The sequence below is a fragment of the Aphis gossypii genome, chromosome 3 (genome assembly GCF_020184175.1).
Source record: "Aphis gossypii isolate Hap1 chromosome 3, ASM2018417v2, whole genome shotgun sequence".
In the NCBI taxonomy this organism is placed as follows: Eukaryota; Metazoa; Arthropoda; class Insecta; order Hemiptera; family Aphididae; genus Aphis; species Aphis gossypii.
The window spans coordinates 52529859-52552610 of record NC_065532.1 but is presented as its reverse complement, the minus strand read 5'-3'; the positions used below and the strand labels follow the sequence as shown (position 1 = coordinate 52552610).

The 22752-nt window shown below is 24.4% G+C and overlaps 2 protein-coding genes across 6 annotated transcripts; one reads left to right on the top strand and one right to left on the bottom strand.

Annotated features, from left to right (window-relative positions):
- The first annotated feature begins 577 nt into the window (after window positions 1–577).
- On the top strand, window positions 578–16502 carry LOC114119208 (uncharacterized). Of its 2 annotated transcripts, XM_027980700.2 has the most exons (5): window positions 581–709; window positions 1549–1820; window positions 2497–2665; window positions 3486–3631; window positions 3732–3937. In XM_027980700.2, the coding sequence occupies exons 1-5, from the start codon at window positions 680–682 to the stop codon at window positions 3805–3807; spliced, it is 693 nt and encodes a 230-aa protein (XP_027836501.2). In that variant the 5' UTR covers window positions 581–679; the 3' UTR covers window positions 3808–3937. The 2 variants fall into 2 exon arrangements, with proteins under 2 accessions (XP_050060062.1, XP_027836501.2); XM_050204105.1 differs by lacking the exons at window positions 3486–3631; window positions 3732–3937 and adding an exon at window positions 16415–16502 and having other exon boundaries at window positions 578–709.
- On the bottom strand, window positions 10894–22565 carry LOC114119253 (post-GPI attachment to proteins factor 2). Of its 4 annotated transcripts, none has more exons than XM_027980757.2 (6): window positions 22399–22565; window positions 18394–18504; window positions 14046–14256; window positions 13722–13968; window positions 12257–12478; window positions 10894–12170 (listed from the first exon to the last, which is right to left on the bottom strand). In XM_027980757.2, the coding sequence occupies exons 2-6, from the start codon at window positions 18411–18413 to the stop codon at window positions 12040–12042; spliced, it is 831 nt and encodes a 276-aa protein (XP_027836558.2). In that variant the 5' UTR covers window positions 18414–18504; window positions 22399–22565; the 3' UTR covers window positions 10894–12039. The 4 variants fall into 4 exon arrangements, with proteins under 4 accessions (XP_027836558.2, XP_050060061.1, XP_027836560.2 ...); XM_050204104.1 differs by lacking the exon at window positions 22399–22565 and adding an exon at window positions 18574–18734; XM_027980759.2 differs by lacking the exons at window positions 18394–18504; window positions 22399–22565 and adding an exon at window positions 17891–18002.
- Window positions 22566–22752: the final 187 nt, after the last annotated feature.

Below are 22752 nucleotides of genomic sequence, written 5' to 3'. Positions count from 1 at the left end.
ATTTTATATTAGAATACTTTTAAGGACACATAATATTATATAGTTTTGTCTAGTTTGAAGCACAAAAAAACAAAAGCAAAAATACTGTAACCATGGCAATTTATCTAAACAAATATTCTATAGTGATAAAATATTTAATTAAAAAATACCTATAGTTAGTGTTATATGTATAGGTAGTTATGATCACTATAAAGTATAATTTACTATACCTAGTAAATTATTAAAACCAAAATATTATTTATAATATAATATATAATATATATATATATATATATGCATCAACCATAAGATATATAATAATAATAATAAATAATAATAACTATATAGGTAATAGATAATTTAAATTATGAATCATTATTTGGAATTTAATTAAAATTTTTAAAAAAATTAAAATTAAATATTTTTCATGTAACCATTTTTCACTATAGTTGAGTACGTATATATACCAATGTGTCTGTAGTGACAAAAAAACAAATACGTACATTTCTAATGATTAATAAGTAGAATATTGAACAATTTCAAATACCATATTTTATTCAGTCCTATACAATATCTTGTTTCCTTGACATCAAAAATTATTTATTTATTAATCATATTTTTTTATAATCGATTTTTAATGGTTATATTATGTTTTGTAACAATAAATAGTGTATGACATTACATCTTATAATATATTACGATGGAATATAGTCTAAAAAAAAATGATCAGGTATTATTTTAAATTAATAACTTATTTATAATATAGTCAGGAAATTTATATTAGGAATATAGTCATATGTCATAATATCGTTGTACAATTTTTAAATTATCATGTGAGAAATTAAAGCAATATAAAGCATCTATACTTCAATAGCTCGTTATATTGTTAGTATATAGACAAATTATTCAATTTAATTTGATTTATACAATTATATTTAAAAAATCCTTTAAACATGGATTTTATTTTTTTTTACATAAAACTTATCGGGTAATTTTTTTGTGAATAATATGCATTAAGATAGTTTCTCAAGTTAAATAATCACCTAAGACCTAACGTGTACTGTGTAATGAATTAATAAAATTATTTATATTCATCAAATTAATCTGCGTTATATAAAACTGTTCATTACACGGATATTTGTAGTGTGGTATATAATAAATAACGACTAATTAATATTTGTATGAGTAAAAGCGTAAAAATAAAATCTATATTTTTTTTATATAAAATTAGCTATGATTATGAAAAAATGTTCAAATTTATTAATTTTAATCGGTTATAAGTTATAACTTTAACTTTATAACTATATTCATCCATAATAACTGTAGTTAATAAAAATATAAATTAAAACCATTAATAATGAAATGGGTTATTAATTGTATTTCTATAATATAACAAGTATGGCTCTCCGTATGTTTTAAAATAATAATAATCTTTGTTTATAAAATAAAATTATCATAGTAGAAATTGGTTAAATGACACTTAAATATAACAGTAACATGATAAAATAATACACTTATTGCATATCTAATTTTATACTAATTACAAACCGTATTAACGTCTATTTTCAGTTCGAGTATCCTCAAATTATTACCGATTCGAATAATATTATAAAACCAACACCAAATATATCTGATGAATACAAAAAATTAAAAAAAAACATAAAAATTGATGCAAATATTATTAATTCTACTGAATCATTATATTCAGATGTTGCAATGGTATATCCTATAAGCTCTTGGACATTTTGGTATAGAGATCCTTTAAAATCTAATTTAAAATATCCATGGGAAGAATCATTGACTAAAATTGAAACTGTTCAAGATATTACTCATTTATGGAAGTAAGTTTACAGTTATTAATTAATGCTACATTTTTAATTACTCTGGTTTTAAAAAAATAATTGATTCTTATTTTGTAAAATACAAATGAAAATAATCCAATACCTACTTTATGTAGATTGACTTTTATCAAAAAAATTCAAAGAATAAATAATATCAAAATTAGTAATTAATAACATTTTTATAAGATAACTGTAATACTGTATATTGATAGTTTTTATAATTTAAGTTAATTTAAAATCTATTAAATTTGATTAAAACAAATAGGCTACATTCCATATCTTTATTTGCGTAAATTTTGAAATTCTCGGAAATTTCTATAAAATTCACGAAATTTCAAGACTTACATCAATACATTAAAACAAGTATTATTATTAGTATAATAAGAGTTAAAAGTAAATAAAATTAATATAAATAATAATAAATATAGACGGAGTATTAGGCAGTCTAAATATTATTTTTGAGTAAAAATATAACATAGAATTCATAAAATGTCTTCGACATTTCCGCGATATCTTAGATGTTATAAAACAACCACTTATTGTTTTTATTTTAATATTTTACACAGATAATCTTAAATCACAATATTCACGAATAGTTTAATTGTACTAAAAATATTTTATAGAATTTATCCAATAACTGTTAATAATAGCTCTAGTAATATAAACATGTCTATAGAGTTCTTGGCCATATTATTCAACCATCAGTAAAATTTTTAAACACATGTTTATTTGTGTTTAATGAAAAGAGCGTACCCGCATGGGAACACAAAAGTAACGAAAATGCAGGGCGTTGGATAATCATATTGAAAGATAACCACAATTTGCATAATATATGGAATAATATGGTACGTATAAAACTTTAACATTTTAAAGGGATATAATATGTTAAATAATATAATTAATAATATTAGTTAAACAAAATTTCAGACTTTTAACTAAAAAAACTTTAAGCTACTCTTAAATTAGAAATTATATTTTAATTTTTAAGTTAATTCAAAACTTTAATAATAAATTTAAAAACTAATTCACTCGGTTGTGTAATAGGTGTTGAATGTACCACATCATTGAGTAGATAGGTCATTTTTATGGAAGTATTTAATTATTGAATACATAGGTAGGATTGTAGGAAAAACAATTATGATGTCAGCCTATAAGTCTAAGAATATTTTATTATATTTTTAATACTGAAGATTAAACTAATTTTTCCTAATGTAGTTATACCAATATTATTATTAATATTATCTTATTTTGAATATATTGATGAATGACTAATGAGTACCTAATAATCGCATTTTAAAACAAATTCAGATATGGATGAATCTAAGCAAGATTGATTAATTTCTTCGACATGTACCTACCAATTATTCTTAACGATCTTAATAGTAATTAATTAAAAATTAAAACAAAAAAACTATTATTAAAAATCTTAAAAATCCGACTTTTAATAGAAACAACTAAAATCGGTTCCTAATTGATAGATAGGGTTACACGAAATTTTATGGAGTTCTCCTTTTACTTGAAAAAGTATCATCAGAAAAAAATTAAAAAACAACATCATTATAAAACGTACACATTGCCTATAATAAATACCTACAGCTACTTCCATCAAAATCTATAAAAAAAAAAAAAAATAAAAAATACATAATATTATACATTACTGTGTAGGTTCTACAAGTAGTTGGTGATAAATTTGCAACTGTTATAACTGATATAAATGGTATAGGATTGCACATTAAACCGGTATGTTCCAAGATAACAGTATGGACTACAAAAACAACTTTAAATAATTACAAAAGAATACTAAATATTGGGTATAATTATTTATTTATATTATAATTGTATTCACTATTCAAAATGTATACCCGAAAAGTAAAATTATATATTAATTCATAATATTGTATATTAATGTAGAGTGATGAGCAGACAAACCATTGGGCAGATGACAAAACGCATGTATTATTTAATGCATAACAACACACTAGTTTAAGTATAATTGTTACTTGCGAACGTTTAAAAACAAAAATTGATGATTTCTCATTATTATTTATTTTATTAACAAATCTATGATTAAATTTATAATAGTAACAAAAATATAATTTACTTTCTACATTACATTATGTTCCTAGTACTCTTTGCTTGTTTAATTAAAAATGTAAGATACACTTTAGATAAGTATTTAATCTATTGACAACCATGGAGATTAAATACATCACATTCTGCAGCAATGATAGAATAAAATAAGTAAAATTTTATTAAATAAGTAATTTGACTACAACCACCAAACAATAATAATAAGTAATTTAAAAAAAATAATAATAAGTCTTATTAGTTATTATGAAACAATGTTGAACAGCGCCATATAGTGTAGGTACCTATTAGTGTTTAGAATATTACTTATTCGTTTGAAAATAAAATAAATTATATTAAAATATTTATTTTTTTTATTTAAATATGTAGGAAAAAACTCTAGAGGAAACTATACAATATTATGTCCATATAATATTATGTATTCTAATAAACCGACGCACAGTCCTCAGTCTTACACTCCCGATGTCAAATATTTACAAATACAATGGTGTTTTTTATGCGTATGACGTACGTACGTATTTCATATATATATTATGCAATTTTATTTTTACTGCAACCGATCCCAAATATAAAGCAGTATAAACGTATGTGTAGACGGTAATAATTACAACAATAATTGTTCGGTAGAATAAACGTCAGACTATACTGATTTATTATGCAGCGTGTAATGTATAGCTACACGTGTAGTAGTGCCATAGGTACTAACCTAATGTACATATGGTTATATTATAGGTACCTCGTACCTATGTATTTGACTGTGACAATATATGTGCATATTGTAAATGGGTTTAAAGCTTAAGATTAACGCGGGTTTTCTACTGACTACACTTACCATACCGGCATACACCGTTACTGATTTGTTTTATACGATTGCATATTATGGTGTGAGCTTGCTGCTTCTCTGCAACAAAAGGACTAAATGGATAACCAAACATTTTGTACGCTTATAAATTATGTAGGTACCAACCTTCTTACGCCTATAGGGAAACAGTAATCTTAAAATCTCTGTAGTGATTTTATAGAAAACTCGTGCTTGCAATTCGCGAAGTCTTGGGCATCTGCAATTGTTCGCAAACATATAAAATTTAGGTACTATACAATAAACTATTTACAGTTCATTCGCATTACACTTTTATTATTATTATTATTTTAATAGCTCTCATCTATATTATCGATACAAGTTACATAATTCAAAAGTTACAAAAACAATAATAACAACCCTTCATCATATACACAACACAACACACACAAGACACACACACACATACACAAACGTAAACACGCACGCGCATGAATCTTAAAAGCATTTCTTGTGTATATTTTTCTTTCGAAGTGTATGTTTGAAATTATTGATACGTACAATATGTGTACGTAGTAAAAATACGATATCGATAACGGAATCATAGGCAGGTAGATACCTACTTACTTACAAGTAAGGGGGATTGCGTAGGGGGAAATACAGATATCAGGATATAGCTTGCAAATACCTGTAGAGTAACATGTTGTGTACTCCATTCTTGAAATATATTAAAATATATTATACAAACCAATTACACACACACACACACACACGTATAACACGTATATATATATAATGTATAAGGGTTGTCCTTATTTATAAGGAAAAAAAATATTAACATTTTCAATATCTTACCCCCACTTTGCTCATTGCTACGAGTAAGTTATTTATGTTAAATTTAGTCATGATTACTCAACCTCTTCACGTGTCACAAAAGAGTTGACAAATTCCAAAATAGAGTTTTTATGTACATTTTTGAGTTTAATTTAAAAATATCGTTTAAAAATAAAATAAAAACACATATTATGAATATAAGTAAAAATTGCATTGTAATAACCATTTCACATCAATAGTAGATAGTAATCACGATGTGCGACTTTATAGTTTCATCTGTTGCATTTTTGTGTCACATATTTTATTTAACATGAACAAAATCAACTCACTAAATGTATGTAAATCTTTTTACTTTTTAAAAAATGTTATTGTGTGATTGTAATTTAATAATTTAATACTTGAGTTAATTTTATTAAAAAATATAGGCAGTGTAAAATATAGTTATATTATTTGGGTTTATTGACGTTTTAAAATGTTCGTGTTTTTATAAACGTTTTTCTACATTTTTAAATTTTGATATTTTGATCGTGAATATTTTGATTGTGGGATATTTTAAGTTTTAACATACTAGATTCAATAAACAATTGAGTCAAGAATGGTTTTGAGAACAAATACCATAATATATAATACAAAGTACAATACTTTCGATTGATCGAACGTGTTTTTATACATAGGTACAAAAGTTACATAAGAGCAAGGACCCTAAGCTTCTGCTGTAAGCTGAGTGTATACAGAAGGAGTGGAGGGAGAGTGGTACTCGATATTAATATTTTAAACAACGAATTTCGTTTTTTTTTTTACAATAAAATTGACTAATATCAGAGTCGGAAAATTTACCTATGCAAACCGACCGTCTCCCCTACTAACGACTACCCGTAGCACTATTTCACACCAACCCAGCAGGCGATATTACCATATTATATTACCGATACCTACGTATATCGCATACACCGGCTGTGGCGGCAGGGACAAAGGACGATGGCAGCAAAATGCGGGGAAAGCGAAAAGAAACGAAATCAATTTTTCTGCAAAGCCTCGTGCACAAACCAACTTCCTATATACTGTTTCGTAGGTATAGCCTATACACATACACATTGTGAGCATACCATTCACTGATAATATTTCTTTCGTATCGACATTAATATATATTATATTATATACAAGCTGCGTCCGACTATATGATATAATATTGTATAATACGTACAAACCTAATATATTATTAGATATTATGTTTATTCTATCCATGTAGGTACACTGAACAACAATATTAATCAGAAAAATAACATTTATTATCAGTCAATTTCAAAAATTATATCATATATATAAATATAGCTAGGTACCCCTAACTATTGTATTAATGTTTAATTGTTGAGCTTATATTATACACATGTAGGTAAAGCAAAAAACTCTTTGTTTTAAAAAAAATCAAATAAATATTATTATTCTTGGAGTTCTTTTATAATTTATATTTTATGAAATGTGCATATAACTACCAACTTACAATCTACTGTCTAAAAACATTACAATATTACATAATATATCATCAGCGTATGGTATAACTACTATAACTGAGAACTATTTTATTGTCAGCATAGAGCACAACATCTAAAACGATTTATTCTGGCATTAACAACTCGCTCTATAATTTTTTCCTTTCTGTAAAAATTCTTATCCCAATATGATAAGCGTTTGAGTAGATCGCAGACCATTTGTTTTACTTGCGATGCGTGGCCGGATTTGGGACGGTCGCCTACCTACCTACGCAATTTTGAAAAACACACAAAGAAACCGAAACATAATCATTCGGAATTAAACTCCAGCAAGATCGTTCGTTACATTATGATGATCCTGAATTTAGCCGTGTAGAATTAAATAAGCTTTAGATTAAATTACATTCCAGCGGGCTTGGAATCCCTACTAATAAGGATTTATACGTGGACCCCGCAGTATACGCATTGCATACTACGTGCCTCTGTATAAAAGTAAAAATTACATATACACCCATGTCCTGGGTTTGTGAATGGACTAAGAGAGTATTCTGGAAATGACAAACATAACAAGTTAATCTGAACGATAGGTATCGCTATTTATCGGTATTCTGCATTATACAACATTCGTACGTTTCATAATACAGAACTACAGAAGTTCTCAACCAAGGCGGTGTCGCTAACTTAAATTGAAGATGCCGTGAAATTATTTCAAATAATATAAATCATACACATTTTTCACAATTTGAAAAAATATACCTACACAAAAATGTTTCAATAAATTAATTTATTCACGGGTACCTCTAATGGCTGACTTCTCCTTCCCATCATTTAAATATTATATAATTTACTTATTGTAAAATATGTAAATACAAATCAAAACTATAGGTAAAACTTAATGCAATGATATTAAAAAAAAATATATGAATTTAGGATTCGTGTTAAAATGATGCACACTAAATATCGTTAATATTGGAAAAAAAGCTCTACGAATATAATTGCTATTTTCAACGTCATAATATTAACAAGAATTTTCCACATTTGTAAATATAAAAACAAATAAACGAATGAAACTTGAGTTGATTGAAGAGAAAATGAGAATTTTTTTCAACAATTTAACACCACAAACAAAGAATTTGTGTAAAAAAGAACAAGCTTAAATGTCTCATTAACAACCTAATTAGTTCCAAAATTTACTTATTTAGTTACCTATTTAGTATTTCGGTAAATAATTATTTACATTAAAAATATCCAATTTTTTTTTTACCTATATTTTAATATGTGTAACGTGTGTATAATATTCTAATATGATTGGTTAAAGAACACTGAAGTTATAAAATATAAATATAAATACACGATATACTATTATAGGGTGCCTCCGAATTTAATAAAATACTTTAAGCTGCCACGAGTCAAAAAAGGTTGGGAACCAACCTCTATCATAATATAATATGGTATCACAAATATGTATGGCTCATAACACAAAATACGATCGTACTTACTATTGTATATTTAGATTATGTACCATTGTACCTACACAACACGAGAGGTTTGTTTTATATTATGCAAAATTTATAAATATGTTTCGATGCATAGTAATTGGAAATTCCTTCCCCAGGAAAAATAGCATGCATTTTAATGTAATGAACATTCATCGTTAAAGAATAGTTTCATTCAGGAGTTCAAAACGTCAATATTAATATAATAATATGTCATCCAATGTAATATTAAATTTAAAATAAAACATATAAATATACAACTTTTTTTCAATAACTAAATATTTGCTTTTGGAATACGTTTCAAAATATAGTCACAGACAAGCTACATTAATCGTAAATAAGAATACCTATCGAGATTACATTAGAATAGATTATATGCATCTTAACACATTTTTCTAATAATACCCAACACGCTTTTCTTATAATGTACATTTATTATTATAGTTTATTGTATATATATATATATATAATATACTTATTATAATTCAATGATTCGTTACTTATGTAATGTACAATGGATAATGGATATCAGTGGCAAATTCTCCGGATATACTCAGCATGCGTTATTGCATGTTTAAGAATATAAACATTAAACATTATTAGTAAAAATAAAAAAAATATTTTGTCGTCAATAATATAATATAATACATTTAAAAACATAATGTATGAGAAAATTTTCATTTATTTAAGTTATACTTATCTGTGTTTTTCTTAATTGTAGCTAACATTTAGGCATGCAAAGCAGTGTACGCAAGCTATACAACTTTTGATTTCGCTGTTATTTCCGCTTCACTAACAGCCGCGGTACCCAGGGATCATTGTGTTGCGCTTCATCAATGATTTATATAATTTACGTGTACAAGTGTATAACAATTTTATTATTTAGTCATTATAAATTAAATAGGACTATAATACATTATTGTAAATGAACATTCCCATACTTCGGAGTCAGCATTCGCCACTAATGGATATATATTTTAAATATTAAATTAACATTACATATTTGCCATCAATAAATACGTACCTGTGTTAGTATGCACACTACATTTTCACATGAACAAATATTATACATTGATTAAAGTAATAGATGGGTACTTAACATTGAAAGATGCTACTAAATTAATATATGCCATCAGATTAGGGCGTTTCTTGTATTCGTTATAATGGTCTTATCTCCGCAGTTTATAATTAAATTTCAGTTATATTCTCAATGCCATCAACCCTACCTATAACATTTGTAAAATGTTTTAAGACATTAATGCATAAAGATAATGTTATAAAATATATTGAAGTATATAATAGGCACGTAATTGCGATCAACCAGGAAACCCACTCTTATTGTGTTGACTGTGCACTTGAAAAAAAATTTCATACCTAAAAATGACAAGTAATATGAAGTTGAGATTCACCTGTTCAAACAATTATAATATCAATAAGCAAAATTCTCTAAAATTATTGAATGTCTGTATCACTATTTATTAATTATAGAGGTAAATCAATAGAAAAAATGTCGAAGAACTTATCAAATCTGTACTATATTTTATAAACACCCAAACACAATTTGATATTTTTAAATTTTAACAATAAAATGTATGTCATAACTCATAAGCGAATTAAAAATGAAGATTAAACTAGAAAATCAATAAATATTTTATAAAAATAACTAGATGTCAGACAATTTTTTTATATTAAAATATAATATCAAACACAGCTTAGATCTGTTAATAAAATGATAATTGAACATCCATTGTCAAAGAATTTAATAACCAGTAACACTTTAAATGTAGTAGCAACAGCTTTTAAAATTGACTTCTTTAAGTCATATTTAAATCAAAAAAAAAAAAATTTAACTAATAAAGGAAAAATAATTACGAACAAGTTGAATTCAAAATAGGTACGTATTTAACATCACTTAGTAAAATTATATTTTCTTTTGATTAACATATATATCTATTATACATTACATTTTAATCGTTCCTGAAAACTTTTTAAACCCCTTAAGTGGCTGAGCTACTGTGACTCTCCAAAAATATTAATTGGTGATCCATATGTTGATATGGATATTTGATATGTTTGATATGTATGATGTTATAGAGTAATTTTTTCTTCTTTCCAAACACACACACACACACACACACTCACACACGCACAGCAAAAGCATAATACTGATCCACTATTTCTAAATATTTTCTCAAAAATTAAAAATAATTTTAATATAAAATTAATGAATTAAACTGGTATTAAAACCAAATTATTATCAAGATACAGTAGCACAGTAAATAATAAGATTTTAAATTCAATTTGTAGCCTTACTTATAGCTACTGGTTTTGTATAACAAATTAAAATTAAATCACAATTTCCAATATAATAGTTCAATCATTAAAATGTATTCATAACTGTATAAAACTACACATAGTAATAGACTTAAAAACGTAACTTAATTAAAATTTAGGTTGAAAATTTAATATTTCTTGCTTGAGACTAAATTGTGTTTTTAGTTAGTCGCCCATATAACATATGAATTAGCTTATAAGAAGTTACAACAAAGAATTATTAACTAGAAAGTAGGTAAATAATACTATATTTTGTTTTGTTATAATAACTATGAAAATTATTTCCCAAATCAAAATTTCTTACAAAGACAATATCATAAAGTTAAAAAACTTAAAAAAAAATGTATAATTGATAAAACTATCAACTATCAAAGAATTCTTTGAATGTATAAAAAAATATAATGTATTATTTTAAATTTGTATAGCTAGTAATAAAGATTCATAATACAAAAATAAAAACATTCAATATTTATTCAACAATATATTGTACTCTAATACCGATATAACAAATATATATTATTTTGTATTTATACTGTATGTGCTTAAATATTAAAAAAAAAAAAAAATAAGTTTTAAAATTAATAAAGCGTACAGGAATCATAAACATATAAAAATATTCCTACAAATAACTTTCATAAAAAACTAATTTGTTAGTTCTTCTAATAATTTTACTGCTTTATAACTACCAATATATTTTAGAAAATAAATTAGACTAGCAGACAGAACGTTAAAATATATTTTTTTCATAAAAAAAGTTGTGTAAAAATATGAGATTCATTTTAATTAACAATATTTTTATAAATATAAATATATCAATAATTATTAATTAGCTTAGAAATATTTCTTTTAATAAAAATGTAATGTATATTAACAAAAAAATTATTACTTTCTTATAGCATTTAATAAAAAATATTCTCATAAAATAATACTTACCAACTAATTAAAACATAACAATCTTAAACATGTTTTATGTTAAGTCAGATACCAATATTTTATGTAAACTAATATACTATAGCCTATTTGTTAATATAAAAATTAAAACAATTAAAATATCTTAATTGTGTTTCTATAATTTGATTTGGTATTAATATCACATTTTAGTAGGCACATAATCAAACAATAGACATGATGTTTGGTTTGTATCTCATAGCACTATACTAAATATACTTAGACTTCAGTCATCGATAGGTGAGGTTTAAATTATCGTCAATCACCAATGATACACCTGCTAGATCCCAAACTGATGTAAGATGGAATGCCATATTGCTCAACACAACTAAATACTCAAAGAGAGCAAAAAATGTATACACTGAAATTAAATACAACTCAATAAGTAAATACAATATATACATATGTATATGTACATTAGAAAAGTACTTTTGTTAAAGTACATACCACCAGATTCACAGTAAGCATTATGTCGTAAAAAACAATATCCAGCAATCGCAAAGCTGGTCATATTGAAAACAGTAAAATATATTTTATATTTTAATGACCGCACTTCTAATTTTGTCATAACTGTTTTAGTAATACGTCCTTTTTTCAATAAGATAGAAGAAATAACCATATTAAGTTCAGAAGCACAAATAAATGTGACAAAACTTTTTTCATGAATACCTTAAAATAATACAATTAAATCATAAATATACACTAAAATTAAAAAAAAAATAATATAAATAATATTTTAAGTTATAACTCATTAGTTATTATTATAAAAATGTCTTTATTATAATACCTTAAATGTTTCAATTATTAAATCATAATATTCATTCTTAGTTATTTTCTTATCAGAAAAAAAATATTAAATCCAATATATTTTAAAGAAAAGATTTAATTTTACTTAGGCACTTACTTACAATAACAAAAAATCACTATATCTACATAAACATCAAACCAGAAAATAACTCAAAAAAAAATACTGATTAAATAACTTCTATATTATGTTCAAGTATTAACTCAAATAATAATAATATAATAAAACAAAATTATTAGTAAAAGATACTAAGTCTCTTTAAAGGTTACTAATTTAAATCATAATTGGAAATACTAAGAATGTAGATAAAATATCAAAATATACAACCAATAATATGGAAGATAGACAACCTATTAGAAATTTTTCACATAATAATAAGTATTATATAGCATTTATCACTCTTATTTGACACTTCAAAAATGTGATTTTAATGTTAAACTGTCAGAATCTTCTGATAAACATTGTATGTATAAAAAGTTGATAACGATTAAAATCAAAACTAATTGATTAAATGAATGTAGAAATGTGGCAGTTAAGTTTTTTCTGCGGTTTTTTATATTCCTTAAGATGGTGAGTAATAATTTAAATAAAAAGAAAAAAGAAAAATTTTAAAATTATTGAAACATAAACAAATAATAAATATTTAATAAAAACAAAACAGTCTAAACCTATACTATAGTACTTAATTAAAGTATTACTGTCTAGAATAGTATATTGCGAATATTATGCACATCTAAAATACCCATTTTGATAAGACAAATTTATGGAATTCAAGTAATTCATAAAATAAATCATTTCTGAGAGTTTAAGGTTGACTTGTCATATAAGAATTTAAATAAAATTAATTTAAGATGTATAATTTACATTTTAATAATTGTTTAATTTATCACTATAACTCTATATTTTGAAATCTCAGATAGCCAAGGATGCATTATATATAAAAAAAAAAAATTAATTATTTAAATTATACAAGAAAACATCATGGAAAAATTTGATAAAAACTAAAACAAAAAAAAAAAAATCACTAAATAGGAGTTCATTTTTTTATATAAAAATAATATCTAGTATTTAAAAGTACCTAAATAACTAGTTTGTCACTTTACTTACTGTAATAATCTGATGAAGTAAATATTGATAATACAACTAATGAGCATACTTCAACAGTGGATAAAAATCTTAATAATACAGCACACCAATGTAATGATGGTTTAATTATACTAGTGTAGTATTGGTAATATATACCAACAACAATAAGCCTTATTGGACTATGAGCGATTATGACTAAAGTCCAAATAAATCGCTGTACAGGATAATTTCCCACGGCAGTTGATATTGTTGGCAAGTAATTTTTAACCTATTAAACATAATAATATACACATAATAACTAAGAAATAAATAAAATATTGTGCTTATAAATTATAATAAACTAACTCGATAGCCACAATGTGTTGATGTAGCATCTTCCAATTTGAAAAGTATAGTCCATAAAACACAAAACACAAAGGTAACCAATACACTAAGTAAAGTGACTATTGACAGCCAATACACTTTAATTTGAAATAAATACCGCTTGTCTGGTTTTTCTGGACAAGATACTGAATAATTTTGAATCATGCTTGTAATTCGTCGTAAGTCACTCATACTAGAAAATAAAGTTTAAAAAAAGTTATTACTAATAACATATTATATAAAAATCTATCATATTATGAACTTTTTTTAAATATCAGTATAAAAACCAACTGGCTTTCTTTCAAAACTTGTAGTTTTACTATTTAGAGTAAAAATTATTAAAATACTTATATAAAGAATAGCTAAAAAATAATCTTATACACTCGATAAAATAACTAATACATTGGTATTAAAGCCACACCCTTAATAAATATTTTAGCTTTCAATGAAATCAATATTATAGTAGACATATATAATCAAAAAGTATGGTTGTTTGGATAAGTACTTTTTTAGTATATTTGTTGTATTTAATTAAAGACCAATTAACCAATTTTTTTTAGTTAATATATATTAACTTAAAAATATGTAAGATATTATTATGGTAAACACAAAAAACTAAAATTTATTTTTATACAAAGCAGATGATTTAATTTACATAAATTATTTTATACCTAATTCATAGTATAGTTAAATATGAATGTACATACAAAAAAAAATGTTTAAAATATTTCTACTGGAATAAATCATAATAAATAATAGGTAGGTAACTTACTTATATCAATAGTAAATCTATTATGCTTAAGTTTAATTAAATGAACTGCAAGGCGTTTAGAACGATTAGTAAATTTCAAGTGTTTCAACATTTTAGTTTTTATAGACATCTGAATAATTTAAACGGCAAACAGTATCAATAAGGACACATAATAAAATCAATTTATAGCAATAAAAATATAAAATATTTAAGGAACTATAGGTAGGAGCGTATTATACTATTATAATGTTATTATTGTTACTCGTATCATTTTTTTTAACGGATCGACTTTTATTATTTTTATTATTATGTCATTGATAGCGATAAGTGTTACCATAAGGACAAACCCAAAATATTCGTTTAAAAATGTTTAGATATTCGTGAAATAGGTATTGAAAGTTTTTTTCTTCGTTCTTAATACATTTTTGAATTTTTCAAATAAATTTATTAAATAAGTCAGAGTATCAGAATATGTATAAATTTAAAATATTGTTGAAAATATAGGATAGTCGATTAAGCACATATTCAAGATCATTTTTTTGGGAGGGGGTTATAATATTTTTAAAACTCCAATCAACTAAAAATCGGTGAACCACTAAAAATACACAATTATATTATTATTTTAATTATAATATTATATAGTACAAAATATAATATTCGAGGTGAGGGGTGAACCCCTAAACCCCTCCAGTATACAGTCTTGTAGTCGATAGATAATCCCTGCAAGGGCATAGTTTTCAAATTAAATAAAACATTTATAATTCGTATAGGTTAGGTATAAATATAAGTTCATCAGTGGAGTAATCTCAAAGTTTTGTTGCGGGAGCGAAATGTTGAGCCCCCCATACAGGCAGGGAGGTCTGAAGGGTAGGAGGATGCATTCATTTCACTAAAATTATTTTATCTATTATTTAAAAATATTATTGCATGTTTTATTAATTCAAAATTGTATATTTTAAATTATTATTATTAAAAAAAATATATATATATTTCAATAGTTTACTATAAGTTGTCAAAAGAAAAACATTGTATTACTTCGGGACCCCTATACAAACGGTCCAAGCCACCCAGATGAATCCGTACTTTCTGATCCCTCTTAATTACGCCACTAATATAAGTAATAAGTATACTATATTATACTAAAATACCTGCTTATGTGTTAGATACATTACACATTATTATGGCAAAGTATATACAAGAAATGTATTATACATTAATACTTTAATAGTAATGCATGATTTATTGATTTATAGTTATTTGTATAGCCAACCAAACAACGTAATTACTAATTACATATTACATAATAGTATAATATAGTAAAAAAAAATAACTTTGTTTTAGTATAGTTATTAGTTTTTCGAAACACTACTGTGAAGTTCTGATGACTAATGTTGGTAATAAATAATAATAATTATATGATCAATTGATTTAAACTTATTACAGAAATGTGATCCAAATATCTAATATGGTTAATTAATCATAATTACTAGTATATAATATATATATATATATATATATTAATATTAAATTATTTAAATTTAAGACATACAATTTAAGAAGCAAATCAGACAATTCAATTATTAAATCAAATTATTTGCAGTTGCCTGTTGGGCGAAGGTTGTTATCTATGATAACTTACAAAGTATTAACATAATAAGTAGATATTGAAGACAATTTTAAAGTCAAACGTCAATCAGGACTATCGAGTAATCGAATATTGTATTAATTATGTAAGCAGTATGTATATTATTGTAAATAAAAAATACATCAATATATAGCATACATAGGTTTTATTATAGGTAGCACCTAAATATGGTTACACGTAGCTATCTGGTATACTATATAAGTCTATAGGCGTACCGCGTACCAATATAATGTTTATACTCAAAAGTCAAGAGTCATGAGTCATGACTATGTGTATAATGTAAAAGAAAAAAATGATACTTAGTTTTTCATTTAAATCCTCTATTATTTTATATATTATGCTACATAAAATTATAAGTTTTCTCATCAATAACTCAACACCCACAATAATTATCGATTTTAAATTAATAACATATAATATTATTCTTAAATTTTTAATAGCTAGTTTAAATAATTATTATATAATATGTATAAATAATAATAAGTGTAAATTACAGCATTATAGCAAAATCAAATACAGAGAAGCACATTACATATTACAATTATTGTAGAAAATTATTTTGCGGTTCGCGTCACAGCCGCATTGACAGTTGAGCAAATAAGTTATCAGACAACGATTATACATCATTATAACATCATACAATTAAAGAGCATAAACAATAAAAGTGATAATTAGGTATACATATTATATTATAAAATCATATTATTTTACAGCATGACAGCCAATAGCTAAGCATTGAAATAAAATAACACGATACTATTAAGTGTCTTCAAATTAAAAATTATAAATTACCGACTACAAAAATACAATTTTTGAGTGAAGAAGACTTTTTTTATATCATTAAAACCATAGGTAATAGATTTATTTAAAGTACGGTGCAATATGATATATAAATAAAAATACTATAAATGTTAATAATACATAAAACTTTTTCAAAACAAATTCTGTAATTTGATAGAGATGATGAAGTATCTCTTATGAAAACATTCTGCCTAATACCTACAATGTTATGTGTATTTGCTCATAAAGGCAAATTCGCTGTAAGCATATTTATCGCTATTATTTCGTTTAATAATGAAATTAGGTTAGGTTTCAAACTTAAAAATTAATATTTTATGTGTACATATAAATATAACCTATAGAAGGCCCATCATAATCACCAAAAGCGTTCAAACCTTCATCTATAGGTATAACACGTTGGCAATAAATTAAGGTACTTCTAGTCTTCTCGAAATTATTGTTGTAACTTCTTCCAAAATATTATATTAATATACATCTTAAAAGTTTACGATTATAATTTGCAGATTATATAAAAATTTAATTATATAATTGTATACCTAATAGGTATTATGTACATTGTACGTAGCTCTGAGCTCGTAAGCTACATTTACACGTTATACAATATTTAATTATGTAAAAACAATAACTTACTTTAATATTAATGTTTTCAAATAGGACACCAAAAAATCGAATCTTCAACTACAACATTTGTACATAAAATGTACAATGTATGTTATTTGTCTAGTCTATCCTTTAAATTTTTATCAATACATTTTAATTAAATGATTAGATATATTTATAATATAACCAATATGTATATGCAAATGCAAATTAAAATGTATACGCATGCAATGAAGAACACTTATAAAATGTTAAACATAATGGTCATAATGTACCTAATTGGTTTGTTATATTATACTAGACTAATTTTTGATAGTATCGAAATTACTGTTTTAAATGTTATATACTATAATCAATTTGTATTTATGATATAATTGACGATTATGTTTGGATAAATGGAAATAAATTTAAGTACTGTTTCTACATACTACGGCTTATCTAATCTATGTAACTATTAGTTATTAAATTTTATTTTATTTCTTAACAATTATTATATTAAATGGATTTAGAGTGAACGTAAATTTGGTACCCACTTGATATTTGGTTCTTCCATATCCGTGAAACGTTTTAGTTAGCAGGCTAGTCTTAACGACTGATGTCTTAGGTATACAGCTCTACTGTTCAAGGTTCGACATTTAATTTATCTAAAAACATAAGTCTTAAATAAGATTTTTTTTAGTCTTAACTTACTATAATATAGTTATAGTACATACATTATACGTATAAAATTAAAATGACTAAAACAATGTTAGTAGTTTTTCTAAAAACTTCATATAATATATTTTTAAAATCATACAAAGAAAATGAAGCAATTTTAATTAGCGATGGTTAAAAATATTTAATATTGGAACCTGTATAAATGGAGACAACTAACTGTGATATTTAACTGATTTTATACATACGAATATACGATTATACAAGCTGATGATCAGAATGCTTGTTCAGCAGATAGTAATGAAATATAATATATCGTATTAGGTATACTGATAAATGTTAAAAAAAAAATAAAATAAAAAACAAGCGTATCATATAAAAAATAATCACATACAGAACAATTATAATATAATATAATTAATACCTATATTGTATAATAATCGGTATGTAACCTAAAGGTATCTATTATCTTCTATAATATTAGATTAATGGAAAACATTAGGCATTGTCAACATTCCGCAAATACATTTATTTAGTAATGTCAAGATCATATTTAGGCCTTAGGGGCATGCTACCGAGTGTTGTTATCCAGAGTGAGTGATTATGAGAAGATGGTTATTTTTTTTACATTTAAATTGCATACAATTTGTAATCGGTATGAGGTGTTATTTTTTTTTTTTTGTTGTTGTTTTTGTTGCATCAGGGTAGCAAATATTCATAAAAAACGGTATTGACTAGTGAGTAAAGATGAAATTATCATTAATGCAAATTACAAGTGTCAAGTACCTACCTAAGTACCTATATCATTATCTTACGTATACAAATTTATTCTATGAATTATTTATGGACATTTTATTTTATCACGAATTTATGTGCATCTTATAGGTACCTTAAACGTTTATATTCCAATATTGATTATTGTCTAATTATTAAATTTCAGAAAAAACATAGTAGCAACTATATACTATATATAGTAATGGTTGGTAATCACTAATCAATAATTAATAATAATTTTATAGTAAAGAATTTTATTGTTATCAAATCTATACGATGAGGATAAATCGATAAATAAGTTAAGTATATAAATTCTCTTTTTACAAAAAATCCCCTCCATAAATAATTGAAATAGATAAACATTTTCTTATATTTTAAAATACATTTAAATGTCTTTAGTCCATAGAAAGATATAGTTTATTGAAGTAATAACTTCAAATAGGTACCTACTAATTAATTTCAAATTTATTTTTGTTTTATCTGTTAACTCTATAGTCTATTGCCAATATATTAATGTTTATATTATTTTTCTAGGAAAAATATAAGTCTAAATATAGCACAATGGAGGACATGTTATAATAATATATTAGGAGTGTAAATTATTGTAAGCATGGATAGAAGTATAATATGACATATTGTAATATCACTAATAAAATAATAAGTATAATATACTATAATATATCAATATAATTAATAATATAAAATAATTGTATTTAATAAGTAATAACTAATTATGCATTAGCCAGTATATTAACTAAAGTCCTACTATTCATATATTTTATTTAATGGTAAGATTATTATTTTTTTCATGACAAATTACCGAACATTTTCATTCATTTAAAATTATAGCATAACCACGAGTCCAACAAAAATTACGAACAATATAATGTAACACTCTATTAATTATTACTTATTAGTATAATAGTTATTAAAAATAAGTAAACGGAACACAATATTATGTTAAGAAATCAAATATTAATTTAATAAAGGTAACTAGGTATAAGGTATAAAAAAGTATGTTATAGTTTATATTACAGCCTACAGGTTACATAGGTTCAAGGTTACCTTATCTTGTGACCTACAACCATCAGTATAAACTCAAATATAACCAAGAACTAAATATTAATACAAACATTTTTTTAAAAAAATTATGGCTAATGGAGGATAATACCTATATATTTTGAATACATTTTAAATTATGCAGAACACTAAATAAATTATTACAGGGCCCAGGGATGATCAACATGAATATCTTTGCGAGCAATGCGAGCCACATGAAACGTGATATCAAGAGCTAAAATGTTTATAAATACATTGTATAATTTTTATAATTTTATCTATGTAATAACAGACAACAAGCCAACAACCAATAAACAAATCAAATTACGTATTAGAATTAGATCAATACCTATTACCTATTTTATTTTGATAAAATTTCACGAACTATCGAATAAAATATAATATAAATTTAGCTTAAAGTATTCATTTAATTTTTCATATTTATATATATATATGTGTGTGTGTGTGTGTTTTTTTTTATCTGTATTCTATACAATAAAATATTTATTTTTTTAAATATATGCACAAAATAAAGTAAAATTCATAATAATAATAAGTAAATTTTGGTTTTTGTTAATAAAACGGACACCACAATTTGACCACCCCTGTATCATAATATGTAGGTAATTCTCATAAATTTTAGAAAAATCAAAATTTCATAAAACAGATAACATTCTTACTTCTTAACTTTAGTTTGATAACAAATCAATTCACTATTCACTGCAGGTGCAGATGATCCAAAGGAAGACATATTTTGGGGAACGGGAATATTTTCACTATTAATCTATAAAAAAACCTCTAAATACGGGGGAATTTTAGCTAGATTTTGATCATTTTTATCGAAATTATTATCCAAGTAGGTATACATATTTTATTATACGATGTTAACTCATAAAGAGAAAACATGCCAGAAGAAGATAGATACGATACGGTGTGCGTACGATCGCTGTGACCGTCGATAAACATCTAACATGTATGGTTGTTTTATTTCCAAAATCAAAAAGACAAACGATTTTGTTAATTTTGTTCTATGATATTTCTCATTTTATATCTTATTATAATTATAATTATTACCTATATATCATGTAGAATTAATTTATCCTATAATAATTATAATTAACCATTTATTTTACTAATTCTATATTGTACTGACAAATAACACAGTTAAATAATTATAATAATCTATTCATTTACCTACATAGTGTTTATTTACACGTATTTTTACAAAAACTTTGGTTGAAATTTTACCCAAATTACCCCCCTTTTAAAATTATGTTTCATATTCAACTTAACCTGTTGCTTAATTCACTGTAAATTATTTATAAATTTATAAAAGAATTAAATTTTTATTTATAAATTTGTATTCATTTAAACCAGATGTGTAATGGTTTAGTCCTTCCAGCACTCTGTGTTTTCCACGTAGTCCCGAAATTTTTTAAACAAGGCGGATGGCGCAAAATCAAAAAACAAAAATTGAAGATATCCTATAATTATTTAGGTATTTGATTTAAAATTCGGGTTTTAACCGCGATGTTAATAACCACTTCTGTACACACGTTTTCAAGCCCTAAAGTTAATTTTAGGAACCTAGATGTGTTGAAGTCATACTATATAGTCATAATAATATAGTATAAAAAGAAGTCAATATTTACAAATTATTTTTGAAAAATTAAATAAAAATAAATGTAATTGTAAGTAGGTACTTACCTATGTTTAATCTTATATTTCTATACATATTTAATCAGTGTATTTTTTTTTTTGTAGAAGCTTAACATAGGAAATTATATACTAACTATTTAGATGCTACTTAATTACTAATGTAATAACGTATAAAAACATCAAAACTCTACTTCACAAAAGGGTAATGGTTAACCCGTAATCTTATACATATATAGTCATTAGTCATGACAGATTTATGAAAAATAGTGTTATACCAAACAGAATAGTATTATAAAATTGTTGTCGTGTTATTCTGTTGTGGTATGCAATAAGCTGTGCGCGACTTGTCGTTAGTCATAAAGGTACATACAATTTAACAATATATAACTTACCATATATAATATATATTATACTCTAGCGGATGTTAAGTCTCTTGGTGACGATGTGACAGTGCATCGTTTGAATCTGACTTCAATATAACTACCGAATCACGTGTACGTCGGTATTGTATGCCATGTTTCGTTCTTTTTTTTTTTTATTATTATTCACAATTCACATTTAATAGGTACCTAATTATTAAATTGTTATAATATTATTATGAAATGTGTGGCGGGAGAGGGCCCTCTAAATTTGCCAGGTTATGTACATTGGTACGCCTAAATGGTGAAATGTGTGAAATGCATTTGCGATTATAATTATTATATTATCCATATTATTAATACGTATTTATATTTTATTAATACTAA